This window comes from Chrysemys picta, chromosome 19 (genome assembly GCF_011386835.1).
Source record: "Chrysemys picta bellii isolate R12L10 chromosome 19, ASM1138683v2, whole genome shotgun sequence".
NCBI lineage: Eukaryota > Metazoa > Chordata > Testudines > Emydidae > Chrysemys > Chrysemys picta.
The window spans coordinates 152,228-172,030 of record NC_088809.1 but is presented as its reverse complement, the minus strand read 5'-3'; the positions used below and the strand labels follow the sequence as shown (position 1 = coordinate 172,030).

The following is a 19,803-nucleotide window of genomic DNA, read 5'->3' as shown; positions in this document are numbered from 1 at the left end:
GTAGGGCCAGCGGTGCCCGATATACTGCCGCATGAGCGCAGCACTCGAGAGGGCGCCACAGCGGGCCCTACAGATACCACTAAAGCAAATATCTCCAATATCTGTGCACATGGGCGAGCACACCTAGAATGGAATCGACATGGGCAAGCACTCAAAGAATAGATGTTAACTCAGAACTCATACGCAAGGTCCTATGGGAAGAAAATCTAAGGAAAATAGGAGTTCAGGAGAGCTGGAAGTTTCTCAAAGAGACAGTATAAAGGTACAATAGCAAAGACAGGAAGAACTGTAATAAGAAGCCAATATGGCTCTATCAGGAGCTCTGTAGTACCCTGAAACTCAAAGGAATCTTATAAAAAGTGAAAACATGGACAAATTGCTAAAGATGAATACTACAGAATAGCGCAAGCATGAAGGGATAAAATCAGAAAGGATAAGGCAACAAGAGGAGTTACACCTGGCAAAAAAATAAAGGGAAGTGTAGGCTTCTGTGAGCAGTAAATACAACATCTGAAGAGGCTTTTAGAAGGAAGACAATATGGATAGCGAGCAATCAGATGTTGTGACCTGCACAGGATGTGCCATATTTGTCTCTCTCCCAGAGGACAGAAGCAACTTCATCTGTACGAAGTGCAAGCTGGTCTCCATATTGGAAGAGAAGGTTAAAGGACTAGAGACCCAAGTACCAACCCCACATTGCATCAGAGAAAATGAAGACTTCTGCATAGAAGTCAACGTTTGATACTGCAGGCATAACATGCTGAAGAATCAGAGAGGGCAGTGCAGAACAGGGAAGAAGTTTGGCAGCATGTGACCTTCAGAAGAAGAAAGAGGGGAACCCATGTACCACCAATGCAGATAGAGGTAAGAAACCGTTTTCAGGCTCCCTGCACTGGTACTATGGTGGAGAATGGTTTGGAAGAGTCATCTGAGGGAAGGGATCAGGAGACCCGATCGACCAAAAGGCATGAGAAGCACTGTCCTAGGGATGGGGGTTCCATGTCCACCCCTCCCAAGAGATTATGGGTGATGGTGGTTGGGGACTCCCTCCTAAGAGGGACAGTGTCATCCATCTGCCATCCAGACCAGGAAACTCAAGAAGTGTGCTGCTTGCCTACAGCTAGAATTCAGGATGCGACTGAGTGTCTGCCCTTGGACTGAGACTGATCAAGCCCTTGGACCGCTACCCCTTCCTACTTCTCCACATGGGCACCAATTATACTGCTAAGGATGACCTTGAACATTGCAGACCTTGCAGACTACATGGCTCTGGGAAGAAGGATAAAGGAGTTTGAGGTGCAAGTCATGTTCTCATCCATCCTCCTTGTTGAAGGAAAAGGCCTAGGTTGCGCAGGTAGAAGGGGCTTTGGATTCTTCAACCATGGGATGTTGTTCCAGGAAGGATCGCTAGGAAGAGATAAGATTTACCTAACAAAGAGGGAAGAGCATCTTTGCAGGCAGGCTTGCTAACCTAGAGAGGAGAGCTTTAAACTAGGTTTGCCAGGGAATGGAGACTTAAGCCCTGAGGTAAGTAGGATACCCGGAGGAAGCACAAGGAGGAGGGTGCAACAGGGGAGGCCTCCTGATTCATACTGAGAAAGTAGGGCAGTTGGCTAGTTATCTTAGGTGCCTGTACATGAATGCAAGAAGCCTGGGGAACAAGGAGGAAGAATTGGAAGTCTTGGCACAGTCAAGGAACTATGATATGATTAGAACAGAGACTTGGCGGGGCAACTCCCATGACTGGAGCAATGTCAGGGATGTGTATAAGCTGTTCAGGAAGGACAGGCAGGGGAGAAAAGGTGGAGGAGTTGCACTGTACATAAGAGGAGTACAATTGCTCAGAGCTCCAGTATGAAACTGGAGAAAAGCCTGTTGAGTCTCTTTGGGTTAAGTTTAGATGCAAGAGCAACAAGGGTGATGTTGTGGTGGGCATCTGCTATAGACCACCAGACCAGGAGGATGAGGTAGATGAGGCTTTCTTCGGACAACTAGCAGAAGTTTCCAGATCACAGGCCTTAGTTCTCAGGGAGGACTTCAATCACCCTGACATCTGCTGGGAGAGCAATACAACAGTACACAGACCATCCAGGAAGTTTTTGAAGTGTATGGGGACAACTTCCCGGTGCAAGACCTGGAGGTACCAACTAGGGGTCATGCTCCTCTGCTCACAAACAGGAAAGAATTGGTAGAAGTAGAAGTGGGTGGCAAGCTGGCTAGCAGTGACCATGAGATGGTTGAGTTCAGGATCCTGACAAAAGGTAGAAAGGCGAGCAGCAGAATACAGACCCTGGAATTCAGAAAAGCAGACTGACTCCTAAAGGGAACTGTTGGGCAGGATCCCCTGGGAGGCTAATATGAGGGGGGTGGGGGGGAAGAGTCCAGGAGAGCTTGATATATTTTTAAAAAGCCTTATTGAGGGTGCACGAACAAGCCATCCCAATGTGCAGAAAGAATAGCAAATATGGCAGGCAACCAGGTTGGCTTAACAGAGAAATCTTCAGTGAGCTTAAACACAGAAAGGAAGCTTACAAGAAGTGGAAATTTGGACACATTATTAGGAAGGAGTGTAAAAATACTGCACGAGCACGCAGGAGTGAAATCAGGAAGGCCAAAGCACAACTGGAGTTGCCACTAGCAAGGGATGTGAAGGGTTTCTACAGGTATGTTAGCAACAAGAAGGTGGCCAGAGAAGGACCCTTACTGAATTGGGGAGGCAACCTAGTGACTGAGGATGTGGAAAAAGCTGAAGTACTCAATGCTTTTTTTTGCCTCAGTCTTTACAGACAAGGTCAGCTCCCAGACAGCTGCACTGGGCAGCACAGTATAGGAAGGAGGTGAGTAGCCCTCAGTGGTGAAAGAACAGCTTAAGGACTATTTAGAAAAGCTGGACATGCACAACTCCATGGGGCTGGATGCAATGCATCCGAGAGTGCTGAGAGAGTTGGCTGATGTGATTGCAGAGACATTATCTTTGAAAACTTGTGGTAATCAGGGGAGGTCCCAAACGATTGGAAAAAGGCAAATATAGTGCCCATTTTTAAAGAAGGGAAGGAGGAGAATCCAGGGAACTAAAGCCTCACCTCAGTCCCCGGAAAAATCATGCAGCAGGTTCTCAAGGAACCCATTTTGAAGCACTTGGAGAAGAGGAAGGTGATCAGGAACAGTCAACATGGATTCACCAAGGGCAAGTCATACCTGACCAATCCGACTGTCTTCTATGAGATAACTGGCTCTGCTGATATGGGGAAGCGATGGACGTGATATACCTTGACTTTAGCAAAGCTTTTGATACGGTCTCCCACAGTATCTTGTTAGCAAGTTAAAGTATGGATTAGATAATTGACTATAAAGATGGATAGAAAGCTGGCTAGATCATCGTGATCAACGGCTCAATGCCTAGTTGGCAGCCGGTATCAAGCGGAGTGGGAACTGGGCCTATTTAGTCTGCAGAAGAGGAGAGCGAGGGAGGATTTGATGGCAGCCTTCAACTACCTGAACAGGGGTTCCAAAGAGGATGGAGCTAGGCTGTTCTCAGTGGTGGAAGACAACAGAACAAGGAGCAATGGTCTCAAGTTGCAGAGGGGGAGGTCTAGGTTGGTTTTTAGAAAAAAATATTTCATTAGGAGGGTGGTGAAACACTGGAATGGGTTACCTAGGGAGGTGGTGGAATCTCTATCCTTAGAGGTTAAGGCCTGGCTTGACAAAGCCCTGGCTGGGATCATTTAGTTGCGGGTGGGGTCCTGCTTTGAGCAGGGGGTTGGACTAGATGACCTCTGGAGGTCTCTTCCAATCCTAATCTAGGATTCTATGAAGGTCCACTACTTAGTGGAGAAGAATCATAGAATATCAGGGTTAGAAGGGACCTCAGAAGGTCATCTAGCCAAATCCTCTGCTCAAAGCAGGACCAATCCCCAGATAGATTTTTGCCCCAGATCCCTAAATGCCCCCCTCAAGGATTGAACTCAAACCCTGGATTTAGCAGGCCAATGCTCAAACCACTGAGCTATCCCTGGAAGGAACCAGGTAAGGCTACCCAGTGGAAGCTGAAAAGGACTCTGCTGGCTGGGACCACGTGTTTTGTACTGTTTTGAATCCTTTTGTGATGGTAAAGCTACCCCGGAGGAAAGGACCTGATTGGAATGGTAGTTTGCCCTTTATTTTACATTCCCTAGCAGATGTATCTGCACATCAGTGTACACCAGTCTATTCCACATGCCTCTGTCCCAGGGACAGGGCTGGTCAGATGGGGGTGAGCTTCCTATTCCCCTCCCTCACCCCACACAGAAGAGTTCCACAAGAACACCAGGCAGAAGGTTTCCAAAAAAGTCAGAAAGCTGCAGTGGCTAATCTAGTTCCCCTGCTCTGCACATTGTCCCTTACAGAAAAGCCCTGCTATGCTTTAGGGCTCTGCTCTCTTTGCTCCTCACAACCAATGCCACATTATCTGCCCTACATGCTGGGCTTTGCCTTGCATACAGCCCTGATCAGAAGAGGGCATTTATCACAGGCAAAAATAGAGTGACAAGAGCCAACAGATGCCACCAAATCATGCTGCAGCCAGAACACATGGATGTGAGAACCTCCACTGGTGAGAAGCAGTCAGCAGGAGTTCAGCAGAAAACAAGCCAGCCACACTGTCAGACCCAACAGTCTGCACCGCCATCACTTCAGAGACCAACACAGCACAGCTTCCACATTAACACTCCCTGACAGGGGGCAGAATCCATCAGCCAAACAAGAGTGCTTCTTAGGTCGCAGATTAGTCCGTCCAACAACCCCTGCATCCTTTAATCTTGTTGGAAAGTAATCAAATGGGAAGCATGGAAGGTCTGCATTGGCCACAGGCATAACTGGGTGTGAAATGAGGTGATGCCCTTGTAGCTAGGTACGGTAATAGCTCTGCTTAGGGTTGAGGGGGAGGGTACATTACCTGCGTGCTTTCCCATAGTTTGCTGTGTCGTTTGCTTGCTCCCTGTACCGGCAAATGTCCCCTTGGCAAATCATACACCTCTGGGCACTGATCAGCGCGGCCCCATGACTCGGCACCAAGCTGCCGTAGTTTGCCCACCCCTGACCTAGATGGTAATTGGGTAATAAGTAATAGCCAAAATGGATCTGTCAAGAATGAAATCACCTCAAGCAATCTAATTTCCTGCTCTGACATGGTTACAGACCAAGCGGATAGCGAGGAAGCAGCAGACATGAAAGATTTTGATTTTAGCAAGGCTTCTGACAGCGTCCCTAAAGACATTCTCATAAGCAAACTAGGGAAATGTGATCCAAATGACATTACCATAAGGTGGGTACACAACTGATTGAAAAACCATATCGAAAGAGGAATTATCAATGCACTGTCAAACTGGAGGATGTATCTAGTGAGGTCCAGCACTATTCAATATTTTCACTAACCACTGGGATAATGGAAAGGAGAGTATTCTTATAAAATTTGTATACGATACCAAGCTGGGAGGGACTGGAATCACATTAGAGGATAGAATTTGAATTCAAAGTGATCTTGACAAATAGAAGAATTAGTTTGAAATCAACAATATGAAATTCAATAATGACAACTGCAAAGTACTACACTTAGGAAGGGGAAAAAAGCACAAATAGAAAATGGGGAATAACTAGGCAGGCAGTAGTACTGCTGAAAAGGATCTCAGGGTTACAGCAGAGCACAAATTGAATGAGAGCCAAAAATGTTACTCAGCTACAGGGGTATCTCATGTAAGACACAGGAGGTACCTGCAGTACTCAGCACAGGTGGGGTATTAGCTGAAGTACCGCATCCAGTTTTGGGTTCCACACTAAGACAGACAAACTGAAGAGTCTAGAGGAGAGCTACAAAAATGATTAAAAGAGTAGAAAACTTGTCCTATGAGGAAAGACTAAAAAAAATTAGGCATGTTTAGTCTTGAGAAATGACACTTAAGGGGAAACCTGACAACAGACTTCAAATATGTTAAGGGTTGTTATAAAGAGGACTGTGATCAAATGTCCTCCATATCCACTGAAGGTAGGACACGAAATAGACAGTCTGCAGAAGGTTAGATTTGGGGGGTGGGGGAGGAGGAGAGGAAGGGATCGACAACTAACAGTACAGGTAGCTCTGGAATAGGCTTCCAAAGGAGGTTGTGGAATCTGCAACAAAGGTTTTTAACAGGTTAGACCAGGGGCAGGCAAACTTTTTGGCCTGAGGGCCGCATCGGGTTTCGGAAATTATATGGAGGACTAGTTAGGGGAAGGGGTCGTGGCCTGGCCCCCACCACCTATCCGCGTCCCCCTCCCGATTCCTGCTCCATCCAGCCTCCCCTGTACCCCCCACCAGGACCCCTACCCCATCCAACCACCCCTTTTCCATGTCCGCCTCTAGAACCCCTGCCCCTGACTGCCTCCCACTGCCCCATCCAACCCCCCCTCCTTCCTGACTGCCCCCACCCGGGACCCCTGTTCCCCACCCTGTGACCACCCCCATTCAACCCCCCATTCCCCACCCTCTGACCACCGCGACCCCTATCCACACCCCTGCCCCCGACCACCATCCCGAACTCCCCTGCCCGCTATCCAACCCCCACGCTCCCTGCTCCCTTACCACGCTGCCTGGAGCACCGGTGGCTGGCGGCGCTACAGCCGCACCACCGCGCAGCACAGAGCACTGGGTCAGACCAGGCTCTGCAGCTGCGCTGCCCCAGGAGCTCGCAGCCCTGTTGCCCAGAGCACTGTGCCGGCAGCAGGGCGAGCTGAGGCTGTGGGGGAGGGGCAACACAAGGGGAGGGGCCAGGGGCTAGCCTCCCAGGCCAGGAGCTCAGGGGCCGAGCAGGAGGGGCCCACAGGCCATAGTTTGCCCACCTCTGGGTTAGACAAATACCTGTCAGGGATGGTTTAAGTACATTTGATCCCATCTCACAGCAGCGGGCTGAGCAAGGTGACCTCTCATGGTCCCTTCCAGACCTACGTTTGGTTTCTATATGAACTTGCTATATTAAGGAAGAGCAGTGGGGTCTTTCTATAGTTAAGACTGAACAAAGCTTTCTGTTTAAGGACCAATTTTAAAATGTGCTCTAAAATTCACATGCACATTCAGATTTTTTGAATCTTGCTATACCAGCTGAGAGGTCAAGGTACAGTTAGTGGAGCAAATCTGGGTCACTTGGAGGACTGTATCTTGGCAAACCCTATGGCACTTATATATATATTTTAAACTGTTTTGACCACAATTGGGAAAACACTGAATGGTAGCTACAAAGTCATCACTGGACAGCTCCAACACCAAGATCCAGCTTCAAAAGCAGAATAATAAAGTTTACAGATCCATAATGAAGGTCTAAAATAACACTCATGCCGATCTAAGTAACAAAATTTAGTACAAATTTAGGAGCTCGCACAGAAGAGAGACAGCAGCAAAAATTTCAAACAACATGCAACATTTCAGAGCACTCTGAAATTCACAGGAAGAGAGACTTCGAGGTCACTTGGTCAAGGGAGTTCCTGAGATGCAGTCCCTCCTAAATGTGCTGCCTTAAAAACTGCATTTTTTTTTAATTAAATACACAGAGTTAAGAAAAAATAAACTCTGATCTTCATAAAAATTACATCGCTGAAATGCCCCTGGTCCCAGACATTCAATGGTATCAAGAACCAGTTTAGAAACCCAATATTTCAAAGGTTATTTCACTTCAGTGGTTGTAGTAACTTTGCTTACAAACAGTCCACATCACTGCAATTTGTTCAGGAACTCTTTTGAAAGGCATTCTGAGAATTTGTCTACACAAGGAAGTTGCTGTTTCACTTCAATCAGTTTCAATACCATTTTATTTACACGGGAATCCAACATGACATATGGCCTTTGGGGCTCCCCTCACAACTCCCTTGCTGCATCTAGCTGGTAAACGCATTCCTCACAACCATTCAGCACCAATTTCCCTCCCTCCACCCAATACTCCCCTCCAGCCCAAATGGGAGGCATGGAGAGACCAGGAAAAGGGTGGAGCTGGTAGTTGAGCCCAAGCCCACCACCACCCACCCACGTGCCCCTCAATCATGTGCCCCTTTCTACCACTTTCTCAAAAAAGTCAAGAACAATTCATCTTGAAAAATGATTTGTTAATATTGAAGGGCAGCACTACGCAACTTGTTTCCTTCCAGAACATGGAGGGTGACAAACAATGCTTCTGAAAGTCAGAATAAACAAAAAGTTGTAACTTTGTTTACTCTGCATTTCAGCATTTCAGAGTTGGGAATACCTTAGAAATGGAAGTTGTTAGTAACTCTGAAATGTTTAACAAATTTATTAGAGCATAAGCTTTCGTGGACTACAGCCCACTTCTTCGGATGCATCCGAAGAAGTGGGCTGTAGTCCACGAAAGCTTATGCTCGAATAAATTTGTTAGTCTCTAAGGTGCCACAAGTACTCCTGTTCTTTTTGGGCATACAGACTAACACGGCTGCTACTCTGAAATCTGAAATGTTTGTATCTCTGAACTAAACGTTATGGTTCTTTCTAAAGTTTAGAACTGAACAGTGACTTAATACCAGCTTTAAAACGTTACTATGCAGAAGAAAAATATTGCTTTTAATCATCTTAATTTAAACAAAACAAGCACAGATCGTTTCCTTATCTTGTCAAATCTTTTTAAACTTTCCTGTTTTTAACAGTTTACATTTAACACAGTACTGTATTTGCTTTTTTTATTTGTTTCTGCTGCTGCCTGATTGCGTACTTCCAGTTCCAAATAAGGTGTGTGGTTGACCAGTCAGTTCTTAACTCTGGTGTTCGTAACGGAGGTTCTACTGTACTACCCTTGCGTGACTGTTCTTCGAGATGTATTGCTTATGCCCATTCCAACGCAGGTGTGCACGTGCAGCATGCACCGCCGCTAGAAAGTTTTTCCCTCAGTACTATCTGTTGGGTCGGCTCTGGTGCCCCCCAGAACCAAGCTGTCATAGCACCAGTATAGAGGGTCCAGCAGCCCCACCACCCCCTCAGTTCCTTCTTGCCAGCTAACTATGACAGAGGGGGAGGAGGGTGGGCTTTGGAATGGACGTGAGCAACATCTCAAAGAACAGTTACAGAAGGTTAGTAACCATTTTTTTCTTCAAGTGCTTGCTCGTGTCCATTCCCATGTAGGTGACTCCCAAGCAGACGTAGTAGAGTTCAGAGTTCAATGATAAGCAGACCTTAGCACCACTCTGCCAAATCCAGTATCATCTCTGGTCTGCTGAGCAATAGCATAATGAATCGCAGAAGTGTGGACTGAAGTCTACATTGCTGCTCTATAGATAGCCTGAATGAGAAACTGTGCTATGAATGCGGCTCAAGAGGCTTGCGCCCTTGTGGAATGTGCAGTCAGGGCTGGAACAGGGACTTTCGTCAGGTCATAGCATGCATGAATACAAGAAGTAATCCACAATGAAATTCTCTGGGCTGAGACTGGGAGACTTCAACCTGTCTGCCACGAAAAACTGAGTAGTCTTCCTAGATGATTCAGTCCTTTCTTTTTAGAAGGCAAGTGCCTGCCTGAGATCTAGTGAATGAAGCCTCTGTTCCCGCCTGTTGGCATGTGGCTTTAGATAGAAGACTGGGAGAAAAATGTCCTGCTTATTGTGGAATTGTGACCCCACCTTTGGGAGGAAGGCTGGGAGAGGGTGCAGCTGGACATTGTCCTTGAAGAAGACTGTGTATGGGGGTTCTGAAGTAAGGGCCCTAATTTCCAAGACCCTTCTGGCCAAGGTGATGACCACCAGGAAGGCCACCTTCCAGGACATGCAGAGTAGCGAGCACATTGTCAAGGGCTCGAATGGGGGACCTATGAGACTTGACAATACCAGGTTTATGTCCCAGAGCAGGATTTGCTATCCTACTTGTGGGTACAGCCTGTCTAGCCCCTTGAGGGAGCGACCCCAGCGCAAGTTTGCAATACGGACCTGCTGTTCAACCATGAATGAAAAGGCAAAACCGCAGCCAGGTGGACTCTAATCGAAGACACCGATAGCCCTTGCTGCTTCAAGTGTAGCAAATAGTCCAGAATACATGGCACCAGTGCTCACGTGGGTGAGACCCCTTTCTGCGCTGACCAAATTGAGAACCTTTCCACTTTGCCAGATACATGGCCCTAGTGGATGGCTTTCTACTCCCTAGAAGAACCTCTTGCACTGGATCTGAGCATGCTAGCTCCAAAGGGTTCAGCCATGGAGCTTCCAGTCTGAGAGATGGAGGGACTCGAAGTTCAGATGATGTATGAGTCAGTGATCCTGGAAGAGGAGATCCAGAAACAGAGGTAGAGTGATTAGTGTTTCCACTGAGAGGTCCAGAAGGGTGGTGAACCAGTGTTGGTAAGGACAGGCTGGGGCTATCAAGATCAGGTTTATTCCTTCCTCTCTGACCTTTAGCAGGACCTTGTGTATGACAGGAATGGGGAATGCATAATAGAGATTTCCCCTCCCTTGGAGAAGCAATGTGTCCCTGAGCCAGACGGATTCCAAGAGGAACAGAACTGCTGACACTTTCTGTTGTGCCTGGTCACAAACAGGTCTACCCTGAGAGTCCCCCACCTCTGGAAAATGACCTTCACGACATCAGGATGGATAGAGTATTTGTGACTGGAGAAAGATCTGCTGAAGCAATCCACTACTTCGTTCTGCGCCCGGGGGAAGTAGGAGACTTTGAGGTGGATTGAGTGGGATAGGCACAATTCCCACAGGCAGAGAGCTTCTTGGCATACGTGAGAGGCATGCACTCCACCCTGTCTGTTTATATAGAACATCACTGTCATGTTGTCTGTAAGCAATGATACACATTTGCCTTTGAGATGGGATTGGAATGTTTGGAAGGCAAGGTGCACTGCTACAAGTTCCCTCACATTGATATGCAGTGAGAGCACTGCCTGGGACCAGAGGCCCTGGGTTCTGAGGACCCACAGATGAGCCCCCCAAACCAGCACGGAAGCATCAGAGACTAGAGACATGGACAGCTGCAGTTTCAAGAATGGGACACCCATACATACAGTCTCCGGCTCCAACCAGCATCGGAGGGTGATGATCACTGAAGGGGGAAGTGTGACTGCCATGTCCAAGCGATCCCAGCAGGGTCAGTACACGGACGCTAGCCGGGCCTTAGTCGCAACCTCACTTGTTTCTCTATGCACGTGTATGATGCCATATGCCCCAGGAGTTTCAGGCAGTTGCTTGCTGTGGTGATGGGTTGATTTCCGAGGCTCTACAATTGAGCCTAGAGCCCGGAACCGGGTTTCCGGAAGAAAGGCTCGTGCCTGGACCAAGTCAAGGACTTGATTCTATCCTTTGAATGGGGACAGTGTTGATTTTTGCATGTTTATCAACAGGCCTAATCTCTGGAAGAATGACAGTATTAGTCATATGTCTGCCTCCACCTAGGCCCTAGTCCGATTCTGATCAGCCAGTTGTCGAGGTAAGGACATACCTAAACTCTGTTTCCTTAGGAAAGCCGCAACAACTTCAATGCACTTTGTGAATACCCATGGGGCTGCTGACAGGCCAAATGTGAGCACTGGTACCTGGTTTACAATGAATCGGAGGAATCTCCTGTGACCTTGGAAGATTGAGATATGAAAATAAAGCGTCTTTCAAGTTGAGGGTGGCATACCAATCCCCTGGATCCAGGAAAGAGATAATGGACGCCAAGGAAATCATGAGGAACTTAAGCTTCCGCATGAATCTGTTGAAGTTTTGCAGGTCCAGGATGGGTCTGAGACTAGCATTGGTCTTCAAGATTAGGAAATAACAGGAGTAAAACCCCCTGCCCCTTAGCTCCAGAGAAACCTCCTCTTCTACTCCCACTTGCAGGAGCATTTGCACTTCCTGGATTAGAAGTCGCTCATGAGAAGGGTCCCTGAAGAGGGACAGGGAGGGAGAACTGAACTGCCGGGGGTATCCTAGTTCTACTGCACGTAGCACCTAGCAGTCTGAGATGATTTGTGTCCACGCCCAATAGAAGTGGGATAACCAGTCCACAAAAACTGGGGAGGGGAGATCCAGACACTGTTCTGGAACAACGTCTTCAAGCGTACCCTCAAAAGGCATGTTTAGACCCAGACAAGTGTCTGGTGGGGCCAGCCCTGTGGGCAGATGAGAACTGGGGAGGCAGCCTCCTCTTATAGCTCGTACCCTGCCTCTTACTGTAATCCTGCCTCGACTGAGGCTGGTAGAAACAGGGCAATGGCTGGGGTTTAAAAGTGCTTCCTCGATGGCTAGGGTATGTAGTCCTAGGGACTTTAGGGTGGATCCTTTAAGCTTTGGAGCTCGAGTGTCTCCTCTGAAAAGAGAGAGACGCGTTCTCAAAAGTGAAGTCCTGGATAGTCTGCTGCACTTCATATGGGAGGCCCGAGGCCTGTAGCCATGAGCTTCTCCTCATGACCAGAGCCAAAGCCACGGTTCATGCAGCAGAGTCCACCACAACCCATGCTGCTTGCAGGTACACTTTTGCCACTGCTCTGGCCTCCTCGACCATAGCCGAGAACTCTGCACTAGATTTCTATAACAGTAACTCCTTGAACATAGTCATTGCGCCCCAGGAATTAAAGTCAGTGGCTCAGGAACATCTCTTGGTTGGTGATTTGAAGTTGGAGGCCCCACAACGTGGAGTAGATCTTTCTGCCAAAGAGATCCAGCTTCTTGGCATCCTTGGCCTTGGGGGTAGATCCTTGCTGTCTCTGCCTCTCTTGTTCGTTTGTCACTGACAGCACTAGCAACCCTGGAGGAGGATGGGTGTATAAGTATTCAAACCCCTTTGGGGGAACAATACCTTTTCTTCACCCCTCTTTGCAGTGGGTTGCAAGGATGCTGGAGTATGCCACAGCACCTTAATGAGTTCCAGAATGGCACCATTCAGAGGCAAAGCCACTCGATAGTCCCGAAGGGGCCAAGATGTACACCAGGGCATGGGAGGCCTCCGAGATTTCCTCCACCTGGATCCCCAGGCTTTGGGCTACTCTCCTGAGGAGCTCCTGGGGTGCCCTTTAATCGTCCAGAGCAGGGGCAAATTAAGTCCCCACTACCACCTCATAAGGCGAGGACAACGTTAGGAGAGGTACAGGGCCCTGTTCCTGTCCTCCAGCAGCTGAAGGATCCCACAGTACTGGATCCTGAAGTTAAGTGCCAGGCTTGGTACTGGGTCCTGAGTCCCGTACTGAGGAAAGTGGTGGGGAAGCTGTACACTCCAACACAATGGAGTAAGATCTCCTTGAATGAGACCCTTGGACCACATGGAAGGCTCAGGGATTCCAGAGAGGCCATGGCACCAGTTTCTGCAACTGTGCTGATCAGGCCATTGGTCGGAACTCTTGGCCCATATCAGCCATCAGGTATCAGTGGTTGGACTGGTCTGGGCTCCTGAGAGAGGTGTAAGTTTCTGCCTCGGCGTCCGACTGCGAGGAGTTACCAAAAAGCGGTGCCAGGAGGTAGGCAACAGGTGCCGTAACATCACTACCTGTTTTCCCCACCATGTGGGGCCTCGTTGCCATAGTTGCTCATCTCTGATGCCTGTTCATGCCTGATGGGGGATAGCAGTAAAGGAGACATAGTAGTTCCCTTGCTGCCTCGAACACTTCTGGTGTGGATGGAGGCACCAGAGCTGCACTCCAATGGCTCTCCCCCAGAGGAGAGTCCAACAGTACTGGACTCAATGGGTCCCTTTCCTGGGCCGGAGTCAATGGTACTAGGCTGGCAGCTGTTGAGTCCAAGTGGACTGACACAGCCCTCATTCTGCCAGCTTCCTGTGACCGGCGGGCCTTAGAGTTAGGGAGCACCCCCATCTGTTTTTCTTTGCTTCTTCCTCCACACTGGTAACGGAGATCTGTGCAGATCGTCCTGGTGAGATGTAGACCTCCTCTGTATGGGAAAGCCCTGTCGGTGCAGAGTGTCCCGGGACGTGGAGTCCTTCCTCGGTGCTGGAGAGGCTGAGCTATGCTGCCTGTCTCTCAGAGAAGCCAGTGCACTTCTCACTGAGGTAGAGATGCACAGTGTCAAGTCAGCATGACTTGGCTTCGAGGGGGGTTGGAGAGCCACCTCCATAAGGAAGTATTTGAATCTCTGGTCCCTGTCCTTTTTGATATGGGGTTTGAACCCCTTACAAATCCTGCAGTGCTCACAGAGGTGGGACTCCCCCAAGCACTTAAGGCAAGTAGAGTGAGGGTCACTAATTGGCATAGGCTTATGGCAAGCCTCGCACTGAGGCATGCCCTGGTGCCTGGGAAGGGGTAAACCCAAGCCTAATCTATTAGCTAACTCTAAATTGTAAACTCTAACAAACCACTATTATTTAACTATATACAGGAAAAGAATCAAAGTCCACTGAGTAAATGCATGAACACAAGAATGAGCAGAAGTTCCAGCAACTGTCACAGGTAGTAAGAAGAAACTCAGGGGGCACTATGAGGGCACGACTCCAGGGGGCACCAGAGCCGACCTGACGGATACCATGGAGGGAAAAAACTTTCTGATGGCGGTACACAGAGCGCATGCGCAAACCGCTACATTGGAATGGACGTGAGCAAAGATATAAAGGAGAACAAGTTATGATCAGGTCTCTCTCGTCACACCCCCACATAACCAGATAGTGACTTCTGGTGGGAACGCAGAACATACAAGCGCATGTAGAAGTGCTCTAGTCCCATCTGTTTTAGATATCACTAATGCAATGCCTTGGGAGGAGACAGCGAGACCCATGCTAAGTACTTCCCAGATCAATACTCCTTGATGTAGCATACATCACCATCTGTAACCCAGAATTTGCCAAGTAACTTAACTGGACTATTGCCAGTATTCCCCCATATGTGTCCTGACCATCCAGTTACAGAATCAAGCCAAAACATGCATACAGTGAACACTCTACAATAATCAAGCATAAAACGGATATTGATCACTACAGGCAATACCAAATCAAAGATTTTATCATGAGATAAGTAGGCAAGATCAGCACTACACCTCTGACCTAGTTTACCTCATAGTAAAACAGTGTCTTGTCTCCTCTATGCTTTTACTGCAGAAAAACTAACATGTTTTGGTTATCCCGTGATGAAAAAAAAAAAAAAAAAAAAAAAAAAACACACCCTTTGGGGGGAGGGAGGTGTTAGTGATGACATATTTGGTTAATATGCTCAACTGTCTACCAAAAGTTTGTGGCATGCCAAAAAATAAAGTATGTAACATAAAATAAATAGAATATAATACCAAAATCAAAGAATATTTGTCTATTGTATTAACTGTCATGCTTCCTTGAATAAAAGCTTCTTCTTTTTAATTTACCTGAAGCTGCTACAGAATTACACTGTGTCACACCAACGCCACAAAATTTAGAAGGCCGTTCCATATAATTTGGGTCCCATTATTACCAATTACATGATGCCATGCCATCAACACTCCAAATATATGTTGGACAAAATGGTACTCTGTGGAACCTCACATGCAAGTGTCCTCAAAGTAGATAAGCCTGGATCTATTGTCTAGGACCTTTCAGAAAGAAGAGTCACCCAAGAACGGCCCTTGTCAATTCATACAATTGCATAGCAGACACCTACAGTATTAAAGACAAGAGAGACTAGGAGAACCAGAATGTCTCATTAATCCCAGCAGATCAACCACCACAGTTGACAACTTCCGCTGTACAAGGACTAAAATCAAAATGACTGGAAACAGAGACCGGATCAAACCACTACCTTGCATTCCTTTGCGTTGTAATGCCAAATTATTAAAATGGCCTCAACATTTCCCTGCGAGTAGTCAATTATCCCACCAAGTCTAAAGTTCCTCTAAGTGTCAGACTGAAATTCACGCAGAAAAACTCTCCCAGAGAAGAAAATTCAAATTCACAGAGACAAGAGCGTCCTTAAAGCAACTGTATTTAAGAAATAATTGAAAAATTCACAGGAAAATAAAAAATAACCACCACACTTCACTGTCACCAGGTGCAAATCAACTGGATTAGCAAGTCATCACAGTTCTGCTTTGTTTACAGCACACCAACAGCAGAAGACCTCAAGAAAGCTAACTGAAACAGATCCACAATTTGGAACACAACTTCTGACAAGAATACTCTAAACAGTCTTCTCTTCTGCTTCTGTCATGTGCCACCTGTATATCACGGCAATTTGGAGGAGGAAGAGGGTGTTTAGACATCACAATATCGATGGAGGAAGACAACATGCATTTGATTAAACCATCACTAAAATGTTTTTGTCAGCCAAGTATTGTCCCTGAGAACCCACTGGAACTCAACAAGGATTCATTAGCCCCCAAGGCCAGACAGTCAAATGGTATTTTGCCGTAGCAGAAGAAATTTTTAAATGAAGTACATAATTATCTCACTAACTAGATCTTACCATTTGCCGATATTCCCGAATCATTTTTAGTTTATCTTCTCCACCTTTGTTTTCTTCTTTCTGTTCGATGCTGCTGATTATTCTCCATGAAGCTCTTCTAGCTCCAATCACGTTTTTATATGCAACAGATAGAAGGTTTCTTTCTTCCACTGTCAATTCCACATCCATTCCAGCCACTTTCTTCATTGATTCAACCATTTCTAGGAGGAAAAGGTTACTGATTAGGGGGAGGGATAGCTCAGTGGTTTGAGCATTGACCTGCTAAACCCAGGGTTGTGAGTTCAATCCTTGAGGGGGCTACTTAGGGATCTGGGGCAAAATCAGTATTTGGTCCTGCTAGTGAAGGCAGGGGACTGGACTCAATGACCTTTCAAGGTTCCTTACAGTTTTAGGAGATAGGTATATCTCCATATATTAAAAAAAAATAGAGTTTCCCCACAGACTTCTGAATTGCTTATTTACTTTATTCCTTCTCACAACCACGACTTTCAGGCCATTCAATAAAAGACTACATTTTCAGAATTATGCACTGATCTTCATTTTCAACAAACTGGACTCAGTCCTACCCACCCTTCATCACCTGAGATTCCTCATCTTTCAGCTGACAGGTGAGAACTTAAGACAAGCAACTCCAAAAATATTAGACCAATTCCCACGGCAACATTAGACCACATTAAACCACTAAAATCTTCTGGGCAGGGATCAGTGCCTCTTTGTACAGTGCCATGATCCTCACTGGTGCCCGAGCACTAGTACAATGTAAATATTAAAATTAATTAAAACATTCTCTTATAATGTTAAAGCTTCAAAATCAAACCCTCTAAAGTTAGGACATGCCAAAACTAAGTTTGTCTGCGCAACCATATTCTTCCTGTTTGTACGTATTAGGATCTAGTTTTTATTACAGGATTACATAATTTTTTTCCACAGAATGCCTACCTCATTCAGTGCACAGGATGGACAGTGTCCACTGAACAGCTAGGTATTCAATATTTCTTTGTAGCCTTGTCATTCTATGACATGGTATGGCTACATGCTTTACTTACTGAACACCATTTAAACCCTACACAGAATATAATACAGGAGTGTGAATGCTTTAAAAGTATGTGAAATTATCTTTACAACACCTCTTAGGAAAGAGGATATTATCCCAGTTTTACAGATGAGTATCCAAGAGAAGGCACTAATTTTGGCTGCCCAACTTGTAACATCTAGTGGTTAGTTATTTTTGAACAACTTTCAATTACTGCATTAAATGAGGTAGGGTTAGCAGTGGTTCTCAAACTTATTTGATTGGGACCGCCTTTTGTGTCTGTAGTAGTTTACGCCCCTAACTGCCAGTACAGATACCAGCACCCAGCTCTGAAGGAGCACTGCACCAGCAGCAGCACAGGAGGGTGGCAATGTTAAAAGTGATATTGATCAATATCACGTTTTGCAGCAGACTTAGTGCCCTATTGCCACTTTTACTTTTGCACTACTACGGCCATCTCGGGGCTGACAGCTGGAGCCCCGCTACTTTCCAGTGCCGGATTGGGGGGGGGGGCGAAGAACCCAAGCCCAGGTAGCGATGCTCCAGCTGTCCTCTTTATCCCAACCTAACAGGCGTGCACATCCCTTCTGCATGAGCCCCAGACACCCAGAGCTCTTAAAAAAAAAAAAAAAAAAAAAAAGCACAAAGTTCGTGCCTCCCTTGGGAGGCCCTCCCCATAGTTTGAGAACAGCTGATATACAGAGACCTCAGCCTGCTTAATACCATAGGGTATGCCTACACTATGAAATTAGGTCAAATTTATAGAAGTCGATTTTTAGGAAGCAATTTCATACAGTTGATTGTATGTGTCCCCACTAAGCGCATTAAGTCGCATTAACTTGGCGGAGTGTGTCCACAGTACCGAGGCTAGCATCAACTTTCAGAGTGTTGCACTGCGGGTAGCTATCCCACAGTTCCCGCAGTCTCCGCCACCCATTGGAATACTGGGTTGAGCTCCCACTGCCTGATGTGGCAAAAACATTATCGGGGGTGGTTTTGGGTACATGTCCTCAGTCGCCCCTCCGTCCGTGAGAGCAACGGCAGACAATCATTTTGTGCCTTTTTTCCGCACAGATGCCATACCATGGCAAGCGTGCAGCCCGCTCAGCTCAGCCACCGCTGTTGTGTCCTGGGTGCTGCTGGCAGCAGACAGTACAATAGGGCTGCAAACCATCGTCACGCTTCCGCTGCCACTCTGCTCTCCTGCAGACGCCATACCACGGCAAGCATGGAGCCTGCTCAGATCTCCGTGGCGGTTATGAGCACTGTAAACACCTCGCGTATTATCCTGCAGTATATGTAGCACCAGAACCTGCAAAAGCAGGCAAGTAGGCAACGGCAGCGTGGTGACAGGAGTGATGAGGACATGGACACAAATTTCTCTCAAAGCACGGGCCCTGGCAATTTGGACATCATGGTGGTAATGGGGCAGGTTCATGCCGTAGAACGCCGATTCTGGGCCCGGGAAATAAGCACAGACTGGTGGGACCGCATAGTGTGCAGGTCTGGGATGATTCCCAGTGGCTGGGAAACTTTCACACGTGTAAGGGCACTTTCATGGAACTTTGTGACTTGCTTTCTCCCTCCCTGAAGCGCAAGAATACCAAGATGAGAGCAGCCATCACAGTTCACAAACGAGTGGCGATAGCCCTCTGGAAGCTTGCAACACCAGACAGCTACCGGTCAGTCAGGAATCAATTTGGAGTGGGCAAATCTACTGTGGGGGTGCTGTGATCCAAATAGCCAATGCAATCACTGAGCTGCTGCTATCAAGGGTAGTGACTCTGGGAAATGTGCAGGTCACAGTGGATGGCTTTGCTGCAATGGGATTCCCTAACTGTGGTAGGGCGATAGACGGAACGCATATCCCTATCTTGGGACCGGACCACGAAAGGGGTACTTTTCAATGGTGCTGCAAGCTGGTGGATCACAAGTGACGTTTCACCAACATCAACGTGGGATGGCCGGGAAAGGTACATGACACTGGCATCTTTAGGAACTCTGGTCTGTGTGAATGGCTGCAGCAAGGGACTTACTTTCCAGACCAGAAAATAACCGTTGGGGATGTTGACATGCCTATAGTTATCCTTGGGGACCCAGCCTACCCCTTAATGCCATGGCTCATGAAGCCGTACACAGGCACCCTCGACAGTAGTCAGGAGCTGTTCAACTATAGGCTGAGCAAGTGCAGAATGGTGGTAGAATGTGCATTTGGACGTTTAAAAGCGCACTGGTGCAGTTTACTGACTTGGTTAGACCTCAGCAAAACCAATATTCCCATCGTTATTACTGTTTGCTCCACAATATCTGAGAGAGTAAGGGGGAGAAGTTTATGGCGGGGTTAGAGGTTGAGGCAAATCGCCTGGCCGCTGATTACACGCAGCCAGACACCAGCGCAGTTAGAAGAGCACAGCA

General features: G+C 47.2%; 1 protein-coding gene across 2 annotated transcripts in view; it reads right to left on the bottom strand.

Annotated features, from left to right (window-relative positions):
* The window catches only part of YWHAE (tyrosine 3-monooxygenase/tryptophan 5-monooxygenase activation protein epsilon), a 77,653-nt gene that overhangs the window by 38,747 nt on the left and 19,103 nt on the right, over nt 1–19,803 (bottom strand). For both annotated transcript variants that reach the window (XM_042858073.2, XM_042858074.2), the window contains exon 2: nt 16,356–16,555. In XM_042858073.2, coding sequence (XP_042714007.1) covers nt 16,356–16,555 — 200 coding nt within the window. The remainder of the gene's footprint in view (nt 1–16,355; nt 16,556–19,803) is intronic.